This window comes from Pagrus pagrus (assembly GCF_965226575.1).
Source record: "Pagrus pagrus genome assembly, chromosome: 17".
Classification (NCBI taxonomy): Eukaryota; Metazoa; Chordata; class Actinopteri; order Spariformes; family Sparidae; genus Pagrus; species Pagrus pagrus.
This window is the reverse complement of record NC_140201.1, coordinates 24,092,690-24,117,018: the sequence shown is the minus strand read 5'-3', so window position 1 is coordinate 24,117,018 and position 24,329 is coordinate 24,092,690. Positions and strand designations below refer to the sequence as shown.

General features: G+C 41.3%; 1 protein-coding gene across 6 annotated transcripts in view; it reads left to right on the top strand.

Annotated features, from left to right (window-relative positions):
• The window catches only part of ptprua (protein tyrosine phosphatase receptor type Ua), a 207,308-nt gene extending 185,417 nt beyond the window's left edge, over positions 1-21,891 (top strand). For all 6 annotated transcript variants that reach the window (XM_084379442.1, XM_084379441.1, XM_084379440.1 and 3 more), the window contains 7 exons: positions 2,580-2,715; positions 4,407-4,556; positions 8,293-8,607; positions 13,811-13,936; positions 18,323-18,480; positions 19,201-19,336; positions 20,822-21,891. In XM_084379442.1, the coding sequence (XP_084235568.1) occupies positions 2,580-2,715; positions 4,407-4,556; positions 8,293-8,607; positions 13,811-13,936; positions 18,323-18,480; positions 19,201-19,336; positions 20,822-20,884 (1,084 nt within the window). In that variant the 3' untranslated portion in view covers positions 20,885-21,891. The remainder of the gene's footprint in view (positions 1-2,579; positions 2,716-4,406; positions 4,557-8,292; positions 8,608-13,810; positions 13,937-18,322; positions 18,481-19,200; positions 19,337-20,821) is intronic.
• The last annotated feature ends 2,438 nt before the right edge of the window (positions 21,892-24,329 follow it).

The following is a 24,329-nucleotide window of genomic DNA, read 5'->3' as shown; positions in this document are numbered from 1 at the left end:
AGAGGAGCAGCAATAAAAGCGAAGACACAGTATTCTAAAACACCTCGACGTTTGTGACAGCAGATCTGTAATTTTAGCTTGAATTCAAAACTTAAATGTGTACTATTAAATCCATCTGCTGATCGTCAGTGCTCAAGGATGCAATTTCATAATAAGCAATCTGTACAAGTGATGCAGCCTATATTCATGCAAATCCTTGTAGTTAAAACTGCAGTGTGTTGTGCCTGTATCATACTGAAGCCAATGCATGGAGGTACAAAAAACTGCAGTTCCTCAAACGGCCACTTGAGGTGGTGACTTCACCTGTCGGCCGTTTTTATGATGTCGGTGCCTTTTGGATAAGTTTTCATGCAGATATCAGACAAACAATGTCTTTCTGTGCGGATAATTGGACTAAAAGTGGAGGGACAGACGCTGGTGTTTTGGATTAATGAGCGACACTGTTAACGTTAACAGACAGCAGACAGTAGCTGGACTCAGCGAGTTCTGGAGGAGACAGCCAGAGCCCGGAGCCTGGAGTGTTTTTCTTTTTACTTTTGGGATTAAAAAGTGGATTTATCGTCACCTCCTGCCATAACTAGCTATGGAGGTGCCAAAATCCATTGTAATGTACTGTAACTCTCTCTAAATTGACTGCTGAATGGAGGGCTATAGAAAGAAACAGAAGGGGTAACATACTCCATAACTGGATAACAGAAAGAAACAAGTATCTGGCGAGTGTTAACTATGATCAGGTTGAACATGCACCCTCGATGCCAGTTGTTGCTCCCTATCTTGCGGCTAATCTACAAGGTATTCTGGCTTTTTGGGGCAAATAAACCCGAAATAAGATCAAACTAATGCGACTAACCTGAGCCAAAGTTCACCTCTCTTTATGTGTGAACACAGATAGCTATACAGTTAATGATCCTACTCTTTCTAGGAACAGCATTGAGTCATAAAGCTGCTCTACAATGCCCCTCTTTTCTGTCCTGTCTCTAACCTCGTGTCATTATAACAGGCAGTTCATTTACAGTCTAATGATACTCCTACTATTAACGTGCAGCATGACTTCCTGTCAGATACCACAATTTGATTTCCCCACATGGGCCCATGTAGTGGTGATAATGAGAGTCGAAAATATCAATGAGATCCCTGCCTCTAAACTTAACGCCTATAGTTATGTGACATTTCCACATAAAAGTGTCTGAAACAAATAGACCTTTGTTATGTAGTTTGTTTTGTTGTGTACTTGCATTACCTGAAATGTTCCCAGCAACGTTCAAACCCAGAGAACTCCTAATTTTACTTAAGGGTGCATTGCATTCAGTCGTCAGAAAGTGAGGAAGTCGGCAAACGCAACGTAAAAAAAGCTTTAAAACATTAGCTTGTGTGTAAACATGGCTGCCTGAATCACGTAGAAATATTATCATGAAAAAAGGTTATTTGTTTATGCATTAAGACAGCAACTCCCATGATCCCACGCTCCCTATGTCTTTTGTTTTGTTTTAATTGAGAAACCCCATAGTGACGTACCGCGTATGTAAGGGAAACAAAAAAAGGGAAACAAAACCGAGCCAAGCGAAAACACAAGGTTACAGACTCATCAGCTGATTCAGACCAGAGCAAAAGATCCGTAGGTTTGGAAACGGCCTTGAAAGCCCGCCTCTTCAGGGGGTCTCACTGTGGTTGTTTCTGCACCAGAGTTTGATTGACAGCTCTCACACCATCCCAAATTAAAGTATGAAATCACCCGTATTCATGGTTCATTTTCCTGAAATATTCTTCAAACATCTAATAGAAACACATTTGAGTTTAAGGGAACGATGTCAAAAAGTAAAGGACACAAAATGTGTCCAGTGATTTGTACATTCTACCTGTCATGACATGATTGCAGTGTGCATTATGTGCCAAGTCAGCCCACTAAATATAGTGCTGCCTGCCAAAAAACAGCAGCATTGAAGGTCAAGCAAGGGTGAGAAATATAAACAAATATCATAGAGAGGCTGTTTTTAATTATCACGAAGAGATTCATTGCAGATTTATTTTTTTATTTCAACATTAACCATCTGATGGTGGCTTCTAATTCTGATCAAGTACCGACCCTATTGCATCTTATCATAAATGATGGGCTTGTTTAACAATATCGATGTGCTGCAGGCAAACTGTTTTTCTGTTCGATGGAGAAAAACAAGGCAACACTATGAAGACAGATGTATTTTTGTGGCTTAAAACATCCCAGTGCAGAACCTCAGATGGGTTTTAAAATAACCAAGCCTCACCTGGGTAGGGCTGCGGCATTCGCAAACACCCACACATGCCTTTACCGCGGTGTTAGACCCAGACCGGGGAGGCAGAGGTCGGCACTTCAAATTTCTATCTGAAAGGTTTTTCACTTTCAAACTTCAACTTTGACTCTTTTTTTTGACAGAACATAATGGTCATTGTATTTCCTGCCTTTCTTCCCAGAACAAAGCCTCTTATTATACTTGACTTTGGGCAGAGTATCTCAATCATTACTAAAGGCTCCCCGCTGAGACTTTTTCATTTCAGCAGTGTATTCAGCTTTGTCAATCCTTCTCCTCTCTCCTCTGTACCAGTATGGGAGCAGGTAGGACTGGCTGCTACATTGTGCTGGATGTCATGCTGGATATGGCTGAGTGTGAAGGAGTGGTGGACATCTACAACTGTGTCAAGACCCTCTGCTCCAGACGCATCAACATGATCCAGACTGAAGTGAGTGGGATGGCTGACACTGTTATCCATAAGCTCACAGGTTTTAACTTTTTAAACACAATATAATAGACAAAAAAAATAAGCTGCTGGTAGCCCACGTTACTCATTACTTTTGTATTTACATTTTTAAATTACATTTTTCAGGCTGGAAAAGCCTCTAAAACAGCATTCCTACAACCATGGGCAGCAGTGGAGGAATCAGATACAGTAGCCATATTACAATGAAAAAGTATTCTGTTACAAGTTAAACTTCTAAATTAAAAAATTCAAAAGTGAAAATGCAAATGTTAACAGGAAAAGTATTTAGAGCGCCATTATTTGTAACCCAATTGCCAGAATAAATGTTGGCAGTGTTTCTTTCTGTTGAAACTGTAAATTCTTTCGCTGGTATCTGTGACCAGAAACGGTTCTGAAGAGTCAAAGGTGTGGGCTGTAAAGCCAAAACAAAGAGCTAAAAGAGGCTAAAGGTCTTTACGGCAGAGTAGGGTGATTATTCTCTGTAGATTTGCCACTACAAGCAAAACCCTTTCACACTACACATTGATTCATTGTTAGTATTGAAAATGGTAAGTGGATGATAAGTTTTAAAAACAAAAATACTCATTAAACTGGCCCCTTTGCTCATTTTATTACTGGATTATTTAGTAAATGTAATTAATTGATTCTGTAGTTGGTCCAGGAGGAGCTAATTTGAATTATTTTCCATTTTTTGGCACGGTTTGATAACCGCACAATTTTTTTATAAAAGTTTTAACACATCCACTCAAAATTTTAATTAAGTACGGTGTGACCAAATGTGCTCTTCTTCAGTGGAAGCCAGAATGATGTGTGGAGGGTATAATGTTTCTGATATAAAGGTCATTTAGTATAACTGTTATTCTAAACTCATTTAAAAATCGATATCAGTGCAGAACAATACTGTCAAGTTGATACACAAGTACCAACTCTTCATATAATAAGATACTCACCTCAAATAAATATAAATAAACACACAATTTAAAATGATTTAAGCTATTTAAACTGTACTTAATGTGAACTTCCAATCTTCAAATAAACAAACCAGAGAAAGACATTAATTACTAGAGTAAATAAAACTATTATGTGTTGGAAAATATTTAAATACTGTTCTCTTGATAATGGGTCTGGAAGTGGCGCGTGTGCAGAAATACAAAAACAATAGTATTTATCTCCTTTTAATTTCATCTCTTCACCTCTCAGCTGAAGCTGCTTTACCAGTTGAATACACATTTCTGCAATTACAGAGCATAATAAGAATGTTAAATAAGTTGGACGAGGGACAGTTTTACGCCTGTAATTCTGAATGTACCCGAGCCTCTTTGATCTTTTGTTTGGTTGGATGTCAAAACAAATTTCTTGGTTTCCTCGTTAATTGCTCAGCTCATGACGTTATTTAAACATTGTGTGTGGGCAGTGTTTTTCTCCTCTGATGTCTGATTTCTGCACTTTTTTTTACCCAATTTATATACAATTTTCTGCTCGGAAACAATACCTAAGAGTGGGCGTGACGGTGTGAAGGATGTTTTGACAGCTATTACTATTTGTCAACATTCAGCAGCAGTAATTAAATTCTCCATTGTCTTCACAAGTGGCCAATTAACAGTTAGGAGGCTCATAAGTGCAGCGAGGGTTTTGTGTGACTTTGTAATTTCCCCCCGCTGTCCGTCTCTCAGGAGCAGTATGTGTTCATCCATGATGCCATCCTGGAGGCTTGTCTGTGTGGAGAGACTGCCATCCCTGTTAATGAGTTCGCGCTCACCTATAAGGAGATGCTGAAGGTTGACTCTCAGAGCAACACGTCGCAGCTCAGAGAGGAGTTTCAGGTGAGGCATACAAACACACCACATCTGTGTATATAGGTCTGTATTAGTGTCTATACGATCATTAAAGCTAAATCTGTCGTTCCTGTACGTTTCCCTTCCCACCACATTTATATCAGTGAGGGTAGGTTAAATATCAGAAACAACTCTCTGTACTGGATAATGTAATGTAGCGCCTAAAACAGCATCCTCAAAAATGATCGTGCAGGGTTTTTCATAGACTCGGCACGTCGGCCCAGCGCAGCAGGGATTTGTATTTCCATTACAACAGGACTACCTGCTTGAAGTTGTTCTGAGGACAGGCTTGTCTTGACTAGTGGTCAACAGCGTGGCTGTAAATGCCCTTCCCACCCTCAGTCTTATCAGAGAATAACCCCTAACAAAGTTCTGCTCATTCAGTTATAATTGCATTTCCTATAAATTCCTCACAAGAAAGACCACGGTTAATCAACTTAACAGCTGAAAGTGAAAATGGCAGATATCTGAAAGCACAGAAAGGCACACTGCAGAGAAACTAAACTTCAAACCGGTTTGACTCAGCAAAGCCAAGAAGCACCAGTGGAAAAGCGCCAATGCAGTTACATCCAGCTCAGTTTTAGCCAGGTGTACCTTATGAAGTGTCACCTGAGTGTGAATCACGGTTAAAAGGCCTGTTAACAAAGCAATCTCACGTCATTGTTTTTAGATAAAGCTAAACAGCGAGCAGATATTTACATATACAGCATGGCTAAGTGAGTTTGCTATAAGATAAGGAATTAATCTGCATCTGACTCCAGCCCTTTACATTGTTTCCACCATGCAAAGTCTTCTTACACAGTGCAAGGCTGGGGGAGCAAACCGACTGTTGAGCTGCTGACGGCGCATTAACACGGATGTTCTTAAAATGCCAAAATTGAAATACGTCTGTTTTGAATTACAAAATAAACAATAAACACCATTTAGGCTCATACATTTGGGATTTTCGACTCATCTGCTGTCACAGTTAAGTGCATCACTCACTGTGAAAGTTGAGAAAAATCACAACCTTGGCGACTGCTCCGACTTGAACAGACAAGTCAGCTGGAAAGGTGAAGAAATGATACCCAGAGCTTTGAAAATGAATAATGCAGAGACAGTAAGTCCAACCACAGCTGGCTCTTAGAGTCAGTCTTACTGGATGAAACGTGTCACCGGGAGTCACACTGGAGATGTCTGTGTTATAGGGTGTGATTCATAGTTGAGAATCGTATTTCTCACACTGATATCACCACAGTAACACTACACAGATCAGGCTGTATTGTGCTGTAATTAAATACACCATGTACTGTACTCGGCGACACTGCGCAACACTAGAAATGTCGCCGTAGCTTTATTACTCAACATCCTTCAAGTTGTCTGCACTCTCAACAATCTGAAAAGAAAACAGATGCAGGCTAAGCTGGCCAATCACAGATCTTGCGCAGGCACATTATTCAGAGATGCACATAGGCTACGTCACAGCTTTTATTTTATTAGATGTTTATTTGTATAGGAACAAATATGTAGCATAAACATAAGTTCCAGACACCACAGCAGCTATAGCTTAGCTAATTACTTAAAATACCTAAAACATAATACTCAACAACTGATCATGACTACATGACTCATACCTGTTAAGAAACTGTTTTAGTTTGGGTTCAGAGTGATCCCAGTCAGGATCTAGTTTGACTTCTTTGCAGGGAGCAAAATCCACATATTGATCCCCCAAATTGAAAAGCCATGAGGATTTCCATTGGACGCTCAACCTGTTGGTTTTGGTGTGTAAATGATTCATTCTTTCCAAAAGTTTTGGAACCGGTCCAGTAGATCACCTCAGCTGCCAGCTGCAGTGTAATCCATTGGGTCAACTCCGACCGTCAGAGTAACGTCCACTAACAGCACTAACAGTGCTCGTTGTTGCAGACAGGCTGATATTCTGAGTGTCTGACAACGTTATGAAAGCAATTCCTCTGGAATATCAACCTTTTATTTAAGTAATAAGATCCTTTTTGTTACCAGAAACACATGTCTCGTTCAAGGAGAAGCCTCTGTGTGAACTCTTGCAAGGTGAGTTGTTGCAGGAAGACGGTTGTGGAAACGTGAGAGGAGTTTGGAGATAATGTAGACGAACTGTGATGTCTGATTTTGCCCATCTAGATGAGGCAAGAACTGTAACAACTCACCTCACGAGATTTCAGAGCGAAACTTCTCCTTGAACAAGACTTGTGTTTCTTGCAACAGAGGATCCTGTTGTTTATCCAAAAGGTCTCTCTCTGTGGAAATCATTTCAGTAATGTTGTCAGACACTTAGAAAAACAACCTCAGTCTGTCGGTGGCAAACACAAACACTTTTATTGGACGTAACTCTGACAGTCGGAGTTGCACTGCAGCCGCTGCAGCTGAGGTGATCCGACCAATTCCAAAACATTTGGTCGGTTTAAAAATATTTAAATCCCCCTTTAAACACACGGCGATGATGTCATCTGATTGGCTTCACAATATGGTAGCTACATATCCAGGGCTGTAGCTGTGCCTCAACCTCCAAATGCAAATCATCTGTTGTCTACAGTAACAGTAACAGCACTCCTCCATACAGATATTTGACATTTGAAGTGAAAACAGTTCAGACTGAATGGGCTCCACCACCTTTTACTACTGTAAGTTCTAAATCTCAAAAGTCACTCTGCTGGTGCCTCAAAAGTCAGTTAATACATACAGAAATTCCCCAGACTTGACTCCAGTCCTGCTATTTTATTCTGCACAAAACCTTCCCAGCGCTTGACTTTTTTTCATTTAGCCCATATTATGTCCATTTCACTACAACGCTCTGATCGCTCTGACATAACTATGACTCAGTCTGTATCCTTTTCAAGGGAGCCTTTACAACTACACTGTATCATGTACTGTAGGTCTTTCCTCTGGTTGTTAAGATTAAATGGGTAGTTAGCCTTCACCAAGACTGACGCTGCTTTTTCTAATCAGCATACTTTAAACATAAAAAAACATTTTGCTCAGCAGAAAGCTTTCAGATCGCGTCTAAGAACATCTATTTGTCTTTTATGTAATGATGCTGACTGGTCCAGTTAATGTTAGTTATAATGACGTTATTGATCGTTGACCTTTGGCTAGAATAATTAGACTTTTCCCTCTCCACACGCAGCACAATAACCTTCCCTCAGCGGTGCTCACAGTCGTCCAATAAGACAGACTCGTTATTGCAACTTGTAGCCGAGACGCAATATTCCAGTTACGAGCTGGAATGTTTCTATTCATTTTGTCGACACCAACAGGGAGTCATTCACAATATGAAGCGAGTTAGATAATCAGTTAGCTTCAATTTTCCATTGCTTCCTAATATGCTTATTCATAATGTATGAGATTGCGCTAAATGTGTTTTTATCCATTAAGCCTTGTGGGGGTTTTGATGATTAATGCGTCAAAAAGTTTCCCAGAGATGATTGGAGATAGTTGTGCCTGTCAAGTATTGACAGTCAGGCAGTTTGAGTGGAGAATGTTATCACTACCTCTGTCCATCTCGCTTTGATCCCATTTCTGTTCCGCTACGTCTGCCTCCTCTTATCACTATCTTCATTCTCACTCTCTCATTTTATCTCTGCATCTAAAAATTGAACACACTCTCGAACACATATGCCAACCTTTCTAATTATCTCTTCTGCACACTCCCTTCATCTTCACTTTACCGCTCCTCCTCCTCCTCCTCCTCCTCCTCCTCCTCCCTCAGACTCTGAACTCGGTGACTCCTCACCTGGATGTGGAGGAGTGCAGCATCTCTCTGATGCCCAGGAACCGCGAGAAGAACCGCAGCATGGACGTCCTGCCGCCGGACCGCTCCCTGGCCTTCCTCGTCACCACAGAGGGAGAAAGCAGCAACTACATCAACGCGGCGCTCGCTGACAGCTTCCTCCGGCCCGCCGCCTTCGTGGTGACGCCGCATCCACTGCCGGGGACCACCACTGACTTCTGGAGGCTCGTGTACGACTACGGCTGCACCTCGGTGGTGATGCTCAATCAGCTCAACCAGTCCAACTCTGCCTGGGTAAGAGGAGCTGTCAGACCAGCTGGATATTAAACTGTCGACACACAACCTAGATGAAGTCACTTTGTTGCTAATCTTATTAACTTGAGCTGTAACTTCTACCTTATCAGCTTGCCTTTTTTAATTAAGCCATGCGCAACCTCTGTGTGACAGCATCTGCATCACAGCTGGATTTTGATTAGTGACACACAGTGTATTTAGATACATCCTAATAAAACTGACTTTACCGCAGTGTGATACCAGAGCGAGCTTTCTTCACATTTTCTGAAATATGACCCCGTTTTTAGGACCCAAAAGTCTCAAGACTCCTAACAGAGAGTTGTCATATAAATGTGCCAGTGGTTTCATTTTGTACTTCAGAAACATGGAAATATTGTTGTTGAAACATTGTATGAAAAAATGTGTTTCAAGTCTGTTTAAGGGGAAACACGACAGGTGAAGAGGGTAGCATTTTTAACTACTTGATGTCACCATAAAACTTTCCCAGTTGATCATTTACATTGTGACAAATAGTTTTTTGTATTACAAGTTTCTGAAATTGTACGTTTTGGAGGCTAATGAGGCATTATCTATTTAAAAATGCAGTAATTTGAATGAATTTCTGGAACAGAAATTTGAATAATGGATCAAGCCACATTCAAAATTCTGTTGAAATATTAGAATCATGGGTTTTTACTGAGTCTCTTTTTATCAATTCATAAATAAAAAAAATACTGTCAACACCCATAAATAATCCATTTTCACAATGATTTTAGGATGAAAATGTTGGTAACATTTTTATGTAGCCCATGTCTATAATGCAATATAATACATTATGAACATACTTATAATAATAAAAGAATAGTTATAAGCACTTTATTCATAATGCCTTATAATGATTATCACAACTCATTATGACACATATGTTCAAAATGCATTGAAAACATATTTGTAATGCGTTATAGTGTGTCTTCAGTTATAGTTATATAGTTAATCATAAATCACAAAATGCTTCATTACAATAATCATAACACATTATAAAGCCTTTAACAATGGCTTACATGGTCAAGTATCAATACCAGGAATCGATCACTCCAAAGTAAACTTGTTATTGACATAGTGTAATAATGAGTTTGATTATTGTTAGAAAGCATTATGAATGGCACTGTGGAGCATTATAACACATTAAACATATGTTATAATGCGTGATAGACGTGGACTTTATAGAAGGTGTAAACAAATGGCGACTAAATCAGACTGAATGATATTTGAACAGGGCCCTCTGTAAAGACCTTCAGAATACAGACAGGAATGGAATTGAAAAGTTTGGTGTATGTAAGTGCTGCTGAAGTGGAGATTTCTGGCTCAGAGAAAATGGCCTTCAATAGATGTATTGTGAAATTCCACATATTTTTAGATAAAAAAATAAAAAGGCGAACAGGGTAAAAAAGTTTTACAAAGAGATATCACCATGAAACTCCTACTTGATTATCTTAGACTGTTTATCTAATTAAGTTTGTGTTTGTCTATGTCCTTGTATTAATGCCCACAACAGAAATCTGGACTCAAACAAGCACCTAACTGTGTGTACTAGACTAGATTTTGTTTCCACTGGTCTGAAAGAAGACCAAAAAACAGTTTCAAATCCTGAAAATCGACCAGTGCGTGAAAAAGTGATATTTTCACCTGCAGTGTTTTCCCATAATACACTTTTTTATTATTCATCCATCTTATTGCAGTTTAACTTCTGCCACTGGAGCAGATTTTCCTCTGAGAAATGTGCAGCATGTATCCCCTAAAGAAGATACGGGGAGTGTTGAGCGTCAGGGCCTATTTCCTACCACTTCCAAACACTGCAAGGCAAACAGTAATTTGAAGAGAAGAGCAAAAAAAGAAAGAAAAAAAAGAAAAAGCTGTCAGGCACACGCTTCTTGTCCACTTAGCCAGAGCACTCTCCTGCACAGAGTGATTCCTCCTCCCTGAGAAATAAAAAAAAAACCCTGCCTTGTAGGTCTGAGTATTCTCAAACATGAGGAGCTCTTTGATTGCTGTGTAGAAGGCAAAATACACTTGTATTCCATCTGGAAGGAGACGACTGAGAACAGCTCTTCCTCAGCCTGACATGGATTCTATTTAGTTTTCTTACTCTCATCAATGTCATCAAAAAGATCATTTTTGGACATTGGAATAAGTTAAAACATCATGAACATACACATTAATTGTGGGACAAACAGCTCTCTTTTCATAATCCTGTGAAGCTGATAAATGAGACATATCGAACCCTACACTGACAAATGAGTCTGAGAAAAAAGCTAAAGCTAACATGACACACCTGGGCTGCTCACAAAAGATCTTATTTTACCAGTCTGGCACTAAAAGCTCCTTGCTAAGAGTTCCCTCTTAAAAGCTCTTCACAGAGCTGCTGAGAGCAACTTGTAGTGAGGAAACAAAGAGAACTGCTGAGCTCCTGGAAGCTGAGAAGCAACATGTGGTGGTCCTGAGCTGATGCAGCGCATGTGTTAAAACACAAAACATCAAGTGTTGTTTTACACATCTGCTCTAAGAGTGCATACACTTTTAGAACAAATGTGTTGCAGACGTTAGCAAGCATTAGCATATTACTAATACGGAAAATGTACATATGTTACGTCATTGTCGCTGTCATCCTCAACAGCCCCCTCGTTTGTTAGGAAAGGAAACAGATTATAGAAGTCAAACCTGTTCATGTTTCAACTCATTATTTTCATTTTTTGACTTTTGTCAAATCATAAATTAATGGTGAAGTTTATAAAACAATGCAAAATGTCCATTCTTTCTTTTGAAGAGCCTGAGATTTTGCTAGTTTTTATATAAAAAACAAAAGGATAGTAACACTGCAGTGGTTTAAAGCAGAGAATAGTGCACACATTCCTTGATTGCATTGCAACGTGGACATGGACGATGGATGCAGAGACAGAGCACAATCAGTAAATTGCAGCCTGCTGTGTTTATTTTGTTGATTTTCCGGCCTCGGCTGGACGTTAAAGTTGCGTCGTGATGTCACTTTTGTGATTTGAAATTCCGAGCATGAGTGATTAAAAAATACATCCAGTACTTTGACAGCGGACATCTCAGGGCACGTCAGGCTTTGTGAACTCACTGGGCAGCACGAACTGGACGAGGACGAGACAGAAGTGTGTGACTTCTGCCTCACGACAATTATAACACCATGATAGCCATTTTCAGCTGAAGCTAACGTCTGCGGCCGTGAAGAATAACTGTTATGAGGAGTCCAGCTAATTAGCCAAGAATTGAGAAAGTGCTGTCAAATTTACCGTCCAGCTCTGAGAGGTGTGTGCAGCAGGGTGTTCGTCACGTTAAATAAGTGCCCTGTCAGAGCTACTATGTGAAAATAAAATTATTGTAGATTACAGCACACATGTAATGCAGTGCAGACATATTTACATTTTGTTTTTGTAATGTTTATATACTAAGGTGGGTCACACAGATACTGGTATTGAAAAAGATGTTGTAGCCTGATTTTGAGAGGACCTTCAGGTAAAAATGCTGGATACCTAAATATTATTTATGTGTCATAGTCACAGCATTGTGGGCAGACTGACACAAAGATAAATTCTTGTACCGTTATTCATCTGAACAACACAATACGATGCAGAACTGAAGTTTGTTTCAACCAAACAATTACCAGGAGGTTGTTTAAGAAGATGAGTATCCAATCTGCAAAACCTGCCAAAAAAAGGGAATTACAAAAGGTCCAACACCTCAAATCTACTTTATTTTATTTATTATTTTGTACTGTGTTATTTGTTTACTGTGTTTTTATCATTCTTGAAAGACGGCAACTGTTGAAAACTAAAAGCCAACAGAAACCTCAGAGTACAATGGTACAATCAAAATCTATAACCATTACGTCCCTACTCCACACTGTTTAGTGTCAAATAAAGGCAAAAGATGTGTTTAAAAATTAAACTGCTTCAGCTCGACTTCTTCTCACAAGTTGAAACCCTGCGTATGAATGTTTAACAGTACCTGCAGGTTTTACGTCCATATATAAACATGACATGTTCATATTATCATTCCTCATGATGTGACGCGTCGACAGCAGCAGTGACAACTTGTCACCCGCATCGCTCCTTCCTCCAGATGAAAGTGGCACAGTGCAGTGACGACGGGTCATCACTGCCTGGCCTTTAACTGGTGCTCCGCCACCGGGATTCAACCGTGCATTCAATGCCGTCTGTTTAATTTGCACAGGCCGTCGTGGCATTAACACATTCTTATCGTTTCCCCCATGTTTGCTCATGCGTGGGTTTGTTCCGCCGTCTCCCTATCGCCGCTCTGTCACCGTGTCATGTTGAATTCCCGCTCAACATTTCCACCATGCCTGTCAGCTGCAACCTGTCCTTCTTCCTCTGTCACTCTCCTCTTGTTCTTCTTCTTCCATGTCTCTCGCTGCCAGTGGATTAACAGTCCACCTCCCAACACACACACAAACACACACACACACACACACACACTCTCGGTTTGCCCTCCTGAGTTGGAGCTGCCTGTCTCCTGTCTGAATGTATAAATATTTATCTCGCCTCGTGCCCAATGTCACCTGTTAATACCCTTCTGTCAGAGTGAAATGCCATCATCACTTCCTCCTGGAGGGCCCCCCGCGGCCCCAAAGTCACCGCGGAACACGTCAGCGTGTCAACACCGCTCCCTTGTGTTTTTCTTCCCCCCGTCTTGTTGGCCGGGGGACGCGTCTTTGAAGCAGCGGTGATGGGGAGACCTTGGCTTTTTCGCGTGCGCCAACCTCCAGGCTAACTTCCTGTTTATCTCTCCCAGGCTTAGCCAAGGTCTCCTCCTCCATTAATTTATAATGTGCTAATGGTAATGATTTGGACTCATGAATAATTCACACTAGGTGACCGCGGCTTATGTGAAGGATTGTTCTCCGTGACGAGAGGCTTGTTTTTTTTTTTTCCCCCGCTCATTTAATTTACGGTTGCTATTTGTAGATAATCATTGTCATTTAGGCTAATTGTCTCCGCTGTCAATACTCAGGTGTCTTGTTACTGGGCCTCGCCATCACTGGCTGCTGACATAATGATTTGTCCTGCCTCAAGCAAGTGTGGACTAATGACCTGTTATCTCTTCTCTTCTCTTCTCTTCTCTTCTCTTCTCTTCTCTTCTCTTCTCTTCTCTTCTCTTCTCTTCTCTCTCTCTCTCTCTCCAGCCTTGTCTGCAGTATTGGCCTGAACCGGGGCTGCAGCAGTTTGGCCCGATGACAGTAGAGCTTCTGTCCAGGACAGCCGACGATGACGTCATCATCCGCCTCTTCCGGGTTCAGAACATCACTCGGGTAGGTGGATCTCACCACAAGTTAAAAAAAAACCCAATCAGATATTTGACTTTCTTTTTTGACACTCCAAAAACAAACTGTACATGCTGTTGGACAAAATAACAGGAACACCTGTAAAAATCTACTGCAATCCAAATAAAGCATTGAAATAGCTTATTGAAGTTCTGCAACAGTTCTGTTCCCAGAGCCACTTTGAGCTGGTAAAGAATAATAAGTTGTAGTAGTTGTGTCACTACAACAGTCAACATGATTGTGAGTTTGATTTTCTTCCTCCTGAATCAGAAACCTGACGTTCCGGTTACACCTCAGCTTTCAGAAATCTTGACTTGTTGTTGAGATGTTGTCAGAAAGCTGTTGATTCATCTGTAATTGGAACATAATATCAACTCTGGTTCTGTTTGAACTCGCGTAATTGATGCTAACAAACTAATTGTGCTAGCTGACAAAGCGTCAAATAAAAGCAGTGTCAGAGGAGCTAAGTGATTGTAGAGACAAAATTAAATCCTCCAAAAAAATAAATTAGCGTTCTTCACACGGAAAAACAATTAGGAAAACAGGTTGAGTGATGAGGGGGCAGAGCAGGAGAATGTGGTTAGCTAGCTTGATCTTGACAGTTATTATGAATTTAGATATGAGATGAGTGACTCAACAACAGACTAACAGATGTACTGTATAAAGGTGAGAAACACTACCTGAAGGTGTCTTTGTTAAAAATGTCTGACATTCGAGGGAGTAATTCTACTGATGTTGCCCACCTTTATATATAAAACACTGCTGTATCTACAGTGTAGTCTTCATGATGGTGTGCTGAGTTGTTTTTTTTAACCAACCTAACAGTTCAGTTGTTCACTCTTGTATTGGAACATATGTTTTTTTCTGAACAGTAGGCCAGGGTTAGTAAATGTGTTGGTGCCACAGAAGTTTAACAAAGGTCAGACTGTATGAAAATTGGATAAGCAACACCAATATTTATATATCATGCACGCCAACAGGCAGACAAGCTTTGTAACGGGCAAGTGTGCTTAATCATACAAACTGTCCTGAGTAATAAACATCCAAAACAATTAATGTTAGATCATCTGTTAATGCATAGGAACATGTATATAAGGAACAACAGTACCAATCCATATATCAGAACACCAAAGAGACATCTTAGATATGAATAAATGTTAAAAATATCAAATTCATTTTCTCATGAAACATAATTTAAAATGACCTACACTCACAAATACAGTAAAGGGGCCCTTTACTTGGGTTTGGGAGAAGAAATTCAAACTCAGAATTTTGATTTTTACAATATTAATAAGGTAATAATACAAACTCAGAGATATTTATCTTTTCCATAAATGAATAAACAAGCTGTTCTCGGTTTGAAGCTGAGACAGTTGGCAGCCCTTGAGTCGTGTTGAGTTGGATTTGTTTTCAAGTGTTCCTGTTTCTTCGTCCACAATACCTGACCTTGACGAGGAAGGTAGTCGTAGTAGTAGAACCGACATAAGTGCTGTAGACTTTTACAATACTCAACAATATAACTCTAGTATCCAGCTATGCAATAGCAATGTTTTACCTGGACTGCACTCAGCCAGATGACAGCAGTGCATGGTGAAAGGCTGCACGTGTCAGGTTTTATGAAACATGTTTTCCCCAAACTTAATTTAATGGGTGAGATTCCCCTCGGTTTTTCACAATAACAATAACTATATAACAACAACAATAACAATAATAACTAACACTGCTATTTACATGTTTAATTTTCTCATCAAGTGACATGTTTTGTCTTTAATTTGGATGCTGACGAGCGCTCAAGTCCTTCCTCAGCAGAGAGCTGCTCCGGCTCCGTTGCAGTGGGAGGCATTTCCTGGCGCTGAATCAATTCATTTATTTTTAAGAGGGTTAATGAAGCCTGATACTAATATAATGATTGTGAATGGTGACCCGGGTCCCAGCTGGCATTTGTTGTTCCCAGCGGTCGGAATGATTTGCAGCATAATAGTCCTACTTTCTGAATCAACAGCATGATAACATAATTAGCCACATATGTATAGTCCCAAGACCTGCTTAACGAGCAGATACGCTCCTGTTTGAGCAATTATGTACTCAACACTAAAACAAATACAAAACTCCATGTTTTTTACAGTTGACTGAGAGAAGTTTCATGATTCTGTTTTTTTTTGTGTGTGTTGAGCTTGTTTGTGAGTCTGTGTGTGGTGTACATGTCCAGGTGTTGTCTGAATAATTTAGCCGAGCTCCCGCTTTTCACTTTACACCGTCGCAACATTCCTAGCTCCCATCCTTTGACCTTAGTATCCTTACTAGATGCTACCAGCAGCTAGCTGAGCAGATGTGTCCTTTAGCTGCCAAAACCCTCCTAGCCCCTGTGCCGCCTCACCTGACCCTCGCTGTAGCCCATCGCCCTTCCACTCCTACCCAGCCCTTCAAATATCTCGACACCATATCAGAACCTGTTCCCACATGGCCTCTCTGCAGGATCCCGAGGAGACAGACACCACAGAGCGAGACACCGATAGCCTCTGCCCCAGGAAGGAGCTCCATTGTCAAGTAGATGCAGAAAAGGTGCTACCAGTAGCGTTGTTGCCGAATACACTGTTATAACTGGAAATAAGGTGACATCGTTGTTGAGATGATTCCTGGCCGTAGTATTGTTAGAGCTTGTGATCCTCCAAAATACCTTGTGGAGTTTTTGACAGCTAGTTGTGCTATGGAGCAATGTGCTTGTTCAATAAAACCTGAAACCCCAATTAGAGATAATGAGTAACGGTAGTCATCAACTTTCTTTGTAAACCCAGTCAGATTTTCTTCTTCAGGGTTCCATAAAAAGGAGCACTTACTGCTTCATTTGCCTTTTCTTCCACACAAGATAGACCGGTCGCTTGCTGCCTGCTAGTCAAGACAAACAGATTGCTACAATAGATAGCCAAAACAACAACAAATACTTTATAGAATTTATTTCACCATTCATCGCACGCTCAATGTCTATGGTTTATTTAGGTCTGACACTGTCCCATTATGACAGATACGTAGAAATCAATGTAGTTTCGGAGTAAATCGGGATGAAATTAATTTTACTGATTGTATATCTGTGATGAATACAGATGGATCTGTCCATTTCGAACTGGTGTTCTGTTAGCTGCAATACCAGCAGCGTAAAATTGATGTCAGCAAATCAAGACCAAGGTTAAAAATACAACCCAAAGTCTTTAAGTGTCTGGATGATCCAGTACGCTGTGTAAATGTTAAAGTGTTAATATTATCAAGTGTTCCCTCAGCTGAGAATCTGTATCGCTCATAGAGAAGATCATCAAGAATAAGTGAAAGGGTGGCACTTCTTCTAATCCTAAACTCTGAACAGAACTTTCTTTGGACCAGGTTAGATGTGCAGCATAAGTTCCCATGGTGATCTAGCCAGATTAAAAGAGAGTCACCTTCATGATATTGAAAACTCTGGCTTAAGGCTCAACATACCTCACCTCAACGTGCCATTAATTCTGCTCCATAGTACACCCTTCTGGACGTAAGTGTGTGCTAATGGCACCTCCCGGCGAGGTAGTAAAAAATACAAGACTCTACTTCTCCGTTGTTTCACAGCAGGGAAATACTTTAAACATTCAACATTTTATTTTGGTGAGAACAACTGTAAACATGACAGCGTTTATTACAAAATCCCCACAGGGCACCTTTAAGGTGCCATTTCCCACAATCCATCGAGCATCCCCTGGCTGTCTTCAGTTTCATATGAAGTTGTAAAAGTTAACTCAGAAACCGTCAGCTCTGCATGAGCAGGAAGAACAAACTCCATTCAAATCCCCAGACTGCAGAAAAAGAGACTGTGGAGAAAGGAGCTGTGGCTTCTCTGACATTACCAACAGTTTTCTGGGACATTATGAAGCAGGAATTTGGGTTGACTGCTCAGTGGAATATTGGAGCCCAAACATGTCAAACTTTCATTTGGACAGCAGGCAGACAGCCTCAGAGTACGGCAGAATAAAAATGAGCTGATGTGCTTTTTTTAAAGAAAACATTAAAAACTGCTCTAATCAACATCTCTAATGTAAACGACTTCACTGTTCTGATTCACTGTCACTGCTCTCGTCAACCTGGTTTCCAGCAGTACTCTGCTACTCAACTTTAACAGCCAATTAGAAGTCAGGAACAGGAGCTCCACAGCTGAACTTGAGCTGGTTTGAAGTCTCTGACAGAATGCCCTCCGGCTGATAGATAGATCAGCTAGATGTTTGAATGAGTGAGCGATGTGTGTGGAGCATATGCGATGGGTTTTAATGCATATGTGGCGGTTTATATTGGGGAGAAAATAAATCATTCTCACTTTTTTCTTTTATTCATCTCCACGTCTTTTGCTTTCCATAGCTTCAGGAAGGCCAGCTGGTGGTGCGTCACTTCCAGTTCCTGCGCTGGTCCCCATACCGCGACGTGCCCGACTCCAAGAAAGCCTTCCTCAGCCTTCTGGCTCAGGTTCACAACTGGCAGAGAGAGTGTGGAGAGGGACGCACCATTGTCCACTGCCTGTGAGTCCACTTACAGACATCTACAGCACACATACTGTACATGTGTTTTTGATGGCCAATACTCATATGAGCCCTTTTAGACTCAGGCTTCACTCTATAATGTATTTTAAATATATGTGAAGCTCCAATCTATTATGAATTCAACATCTCCTCATGAATTCTATTCTCCTCTGAATAGAAACTAGACTTTCTACTGAAGCCTGTGCTTTTGAGTTTTTGGACCTCAAGTAGACCTCTCGTGCCACTGTAAGGCTTTCCACGGTTGTGATCCTCTTCAGATGTATTAAATCTCATCAAGCCAGAGTTCCAAAGAAAAAAAGAACTATTAAGTGTTTGCGTCTCTACAGTACATTAGCTGCTCGACTGGAGGTGCCGCCTGCCTTCCATTAGATTTGTCCCCATCTCCATGTTAGAGCCCTTTGATCCCTGGAGGTCAGGCTGTGTCTTAGACGTCCCATATCTGATTAAGTCCCCGCTCCTGTATTTTAATGAGAGCTTTACTCAGATATTCATCTTGAAAGTCTGCCAGTTGGCCTTTTTCTGACAGCATGCTTGATCTGCGCTCAGTCAAACTGTGACATTTCACTCTGTAGCCCGCTCCCCCCCCCCTCCGAGAGTGTCTGAGCTGCTGTACCACATCTTTATTAGGTCACTCATGTCTTTATGCCTCTATTGTGTCTGTTTGTGTCTGTGTGTCTTTGTTCGTTCTTTCTGGAGTAGGAACGGCGGCGGTCGAAGCGGTACTTTCTGTGCCTGCACCATGATACTGGAGATGATTCGTCACCATAGCGTCGCGGACGTGTTCTTTTCTGCAAAGACACTGCGCAACTCCAAGCCAAACATGGTGGAGACAATGGTGAGTAAGCAAAGGGTCTTTTACTGCAATGTATTGTACGGTATCACACTCTGTTGCGGTCTGACAGAGGGAATGTCAAGGAAGTGAAATGCATGTTCCAGCAAGACTTGATGATTAAATAAGCCATTTTCAGGAAATAAATACATTTTTCACTTCTTCAATACATTCCTGGATCTGTGTCTTAAGGAAAACAGCATAATGTAAAATTCAATGGTAATTAATTGTTCAATGTTTAGACTGAATGAGAATTAAATTTTGCGATGTAGCTCACTGAATATAAAGTCAAAGGAAAGCAGCAAGTGGGCGTGAATCAATACGATTTCTCTCTAGCTAGTGCAAATTGAGGTGAGGATGTGTTAAAATTTGTCAAGTTGAGCGCTGCATTTGTGCTTATCCCGAGGCTGTACGACTCCAGTTTATGAGCGTACAGAGACAGAAAAAAAGGAGAGAGACTGAGAGGAAATAATAGAAAGAACAGGGTTTTTATTAAGTTCTGACATCAGTCAGAGTCAGCCCAGTTCCAGACCTCTGAATCAGCGCGTCACCTTCCTGCAGCGGCTACCTAGCTTCATCCGGGAAAAAAAGCAATATGAAAACGAGTGGTTGTTAAGTTCACTTACAAATTAACAACTGAATAAAAAGACCCTATGTTAAGATTTAATGTGTAAAACTGCTCATAGCAAACAGTACTGCAGCTGCCATGCTGCTGTTTGGTTAGGGCTAAAAACAAAACAAGAAAATCAGCTGATGGAAACATGATGTCAGCCTGAATAATGAAGTAAAACAACATGGCAGTTCAGTTTGATGTCTGGCAAAGTCAGAGTCTGAGCTATCGCACTGGGCACTGTAGCTTTTAGCAAATGTTACTCAGTGTGACTTATTGTGGACTATTTCTAGCAGCGGATTAATACGCATTTGGTGCCCTTGGATCAACCAGGCCGATGTATGTGGGATTCATTTGTAATAAACTCCAATCATGGTAGTGAAGGAACATGTAACCCACTGCAGACACTTTCTGCCACTGATCTCCAGCCGTGTGGTGTTGATTTAACTTAATTGGATAATTACGTCATTGATATATTGCAGGAAAGATACAGTACAATGGTTAAACAATTTCAGGCCATATCCTCTCTACTGGTATTCCGTCATGCCTTCATACTTTGGCTGGTATGACCATGAAACAGGTATTAAATTAGATTCTATGTAGTATTAAAGGATTCTAAATTCGGACAGAAATGCTGTTTTGGCAGGATCAAATAATTGTTTGTTTTGGTCTGCACATGGGATTCGTTAACAGTAAGACGGATATAGACGTATCCTTTCACTAACAGCAGATGGAGGAAAAGTAACATCAATTATAACATTTGATCACTAAATCACTCCTGAGCATATGGAGATAGGAACATCCAAGGGAGGATTTAAAGTTCATGGAAATAATTAACTGCATATGGAATTAATCTTGGTCGATATCTGTGCTTGTTCTAGGAGCAGTACCGGTTCTGCTACGAGCTAGCCCAGGAGTACCTGGACTGCCTGGAAGTCAGATAGCACCAATTCCTCACTTCTCGTCCTTCTTCGAGGAGAAGGTCTGGATCCTGGATCCTGGATCCTGCATCCCGGATCTCTGCTCCTGCCTCCTTAGTCCATGTACACAGCTCTGGTTGTCTCCTTCGCCATGCCTGGATGAAACGTCGTCTGCCATAAAGACTAAATGAGAAAGCTCACTGGACTACTTGTAACATACTACTGACACCCTTTTTGCTTTTCCTCGGCGCTCCAATCCAGCCTGTACTCTCTAGTGCCACTTGACATCTGCCAGACCAGAGGACACTTAACAGAAGTGGAGTTCATTTTCTATACACCCACTGTCAAAGCAGCCGGACTACCTGTTGTACACCTTGATGACAGGGTTAAAGAGCTCAGCTGTGTCCTGCCTTACTATGAACAAACAATGAAAGGGAACTACAGTTGATGCCAACCACTGGGTGATATTTTGTGTTTGTTTGTAACACTGTAAATGGTGCAATCTGCTGTTGGTGAACATCCCATGTTGTACTGTACTATATTTGAACTTTATGGTGGGTGAGGCTGACGAGTGAAGGTTAACTGAGGGTGAAACGGAAAGAAGTCGGTCGCATCCAATGGACATATCTGTACAGTAGAGTTGTCTTGGACCTAATTTCTCTTTATTTATTTTTTCTGTGTATATAGATGTTTTTTTTCCTCCTTCCTCCGGGTGTTTCTAGGTGTTCTCAACGTCTTATCAATGTGCCAATCCATTCTCTCTGTGTCTGTAAATGGGGACCACTTCAGCATCTGCATGCCCAGTCTTAAGTGTTTCATTGCAGTGTGTGGCCCAAGTCTGCTTTAGGGTGGATTCTGCGACGTGAATCCCTCCGCTAGTCCCGAGAGAGCTCCGTAAGAATAACCACGTGTTGCTGTGAGAATCCGGCGAAAAAATCTGTCGCTTTCTAAATTTGTATTTATTCAATGTGTTTTATTTTCTAAATAGTGTATAAAAGAGGAAAAGAAATAAAATATGTTGTTGCTTAACAGCCACGCTTTTTCGAGAGATTTTGTCACGCACCTCACAGACAGGGGCAGGGCCAGACGGGTGGCAGGGGTCCCACGAGAATGGTGCCCCCCACCTGCTCTCGAGCAGGAACCTGGAGAATGAAACCAATGTGGAGGTGCCAAAAACTGCATTTCCTCACATGGCCACTTGAGGATGGCTCCAATGCAAGTCAGTCCCCACAGACCTCCATATTGAAACGGTCAACTTTACAGCAACATTAAAGCAACATTATGTGGAAACTGGTACGTAAATACAAATCTCAGGTTTCTCTCACAGTTTGTCAGATGCAGTGTAACGCTACATGCCAACTGCAAACAGTTTTCGGCACGTGATAACAATGTTATGTCTTGAAGTAAACAGACATGCTCAGCAAGCTAGCTAACAGGACCAAGTCCAGCTCAGCGTCTGCCTGCAGCCTTTCATTCAGCAAAGCTGTCGCCAACAACTAAAAGCCAGTCTGAGATTTACTGTGAGAGTCACTGTGTATTTCTCTTCTTAGCTTCCTCCGTCGGCGTCCTCTTTGGTGTCTTCACCTCTGTCCTCATGTCGTCGGAGGCTGACGAGTCCAGTTCTGTTGCCCACTGGCCCAGCTCTGGTCCTCTCCTCCTCCTGATCCAAAGCTCCTGTGATATCGGTGTAAACACCAACACTCCTCAGCTGAGCTCTGAGCAGAGCCAGTGAACAGAGCTAACTCGTAGCTACACTGCAAAGCAATTAAATGTTGCTTTCAGGAAACTCTCAGAAAATTGAGAACATCAGAGGGAAAACCAGAAAACATTCTCTCCATTAAATGTGATCCACTTTCACAAAAATCAATGACAGTTGGTGCTGTAGACAGTTGGTGCTGTAGACACAGGTCAGTGATGCTACATGCTCAAGCAAGCAATAGGGGGACAGAGTTGCTTAGACAGAGCCACCATTCGCCCTTTTACAAGTCACTGTAACATGAAAATGATTATTACTTTGAGGTAAAATAGTAAAATAATGTTGCTTTAAATCATATCCGGACATGAAGGCATGTATAATTAAGGATGTGGCTGCGTTGACTGACAGCTAACCATTAGCTTTTGGATTATTCTGGATAGATACACTGAAAGGATAGCATCAACGACAGGCTGTCGTTGATGTCATGGAGACTATGTCCATGTTTTAAACAGTCTGTGGTCTTTCTCTTATGTACTATAGGAGGGGTGGGAAGTATTTAAAGTTGTTTATTTGGCCTTAATTTATTACACTGAATAAATAATGTAACTATTAATAATGTACAGCTTACAGTGCCTGGAACCAAAGCTTCAAATTAGAGTCTTAATCCATTTTCACCCATTTAAAAGTTTCTCAGAGAGCTGCACTCTGCAGAAGTGTTACCAAGCACTCATGAGTTTTTGAGGGAACAGTTGTTGACACTCCCCAACACCTCCACCTCCACCTCCACCACCGCCACCACCACCACCAGCCACTTACAAACAGCAGAGATATTGCTGCTTAAAAAATCCCACAGTTCACTCGCTTGACCTGTGTTTTAATTTACGCTTATCATTTAATTAGCAACTTTAATGGACTTTTTTTTTATCATTACTGCCAAACAGAGCCTGTAGGATTGAGCCACCCCTTTAATTGGAGAGTCTTGATGATCCATTGATCGAGGGCCCGACGCACTTAATCTGCATGTGGCGCTCTACAAGCGATGTCACATCTAGTTACTGTGTTTTATGAGTAGCTGATAAGCTCTGGTGATTCACTGTTTGACCCTTCTCTGCACTCTGTGTCTTATCAATATACTGTACTCTTTCTGCTGCCTGTGCACTTTTTTAAATGAGAGACAGGACAGTGACGGATGATTTTGTAACGTATGGAGAGGAGAGTGCGTAGACAGCAGCGCAAATGAACTCCAGAAATAGACGAAACGATGCGATAGAGGTCAAAGGCCACGCTGGGGTGTATTGTTTAGCTGTCAGCGTCATCTCCTACGTTCAATTACAGCTTCTCTTTGTATTTCTGAGGCGATAGATCTCCCTTTACTGCGTTTAAAAGATGATGAAAAGCTGCATAATGCATGCTGGATTTTATTATATTGCTATTGTGCGCAGCACACAAAGGGACGGGGACGTCGCTCTCCTCAAAGCGTCTGTTTATGTCAGATTACAAAAACCTGGGAGTGATGTGATCACGAGTTGCCAAAGAGAAAACACAGGTCTTCAGATTTGCCGTCGTGGAATCTTTCTTTTCGCGGCTGATCGGAATGCTTAAGAGTACAGTGTGTCATTGTCACGGCGACGGTGTCTGTAATTACTGCGGGAGCCATTGTTTCACAGCGAGAGGCTGCATTCAAGTGCTGGAACTGAGACTTTTCTAGATGAATGAATGCGATGAAAGGCGGAAAGAGGGCCTGTGGGTATCTTGGGACGCTTATCTTGATGA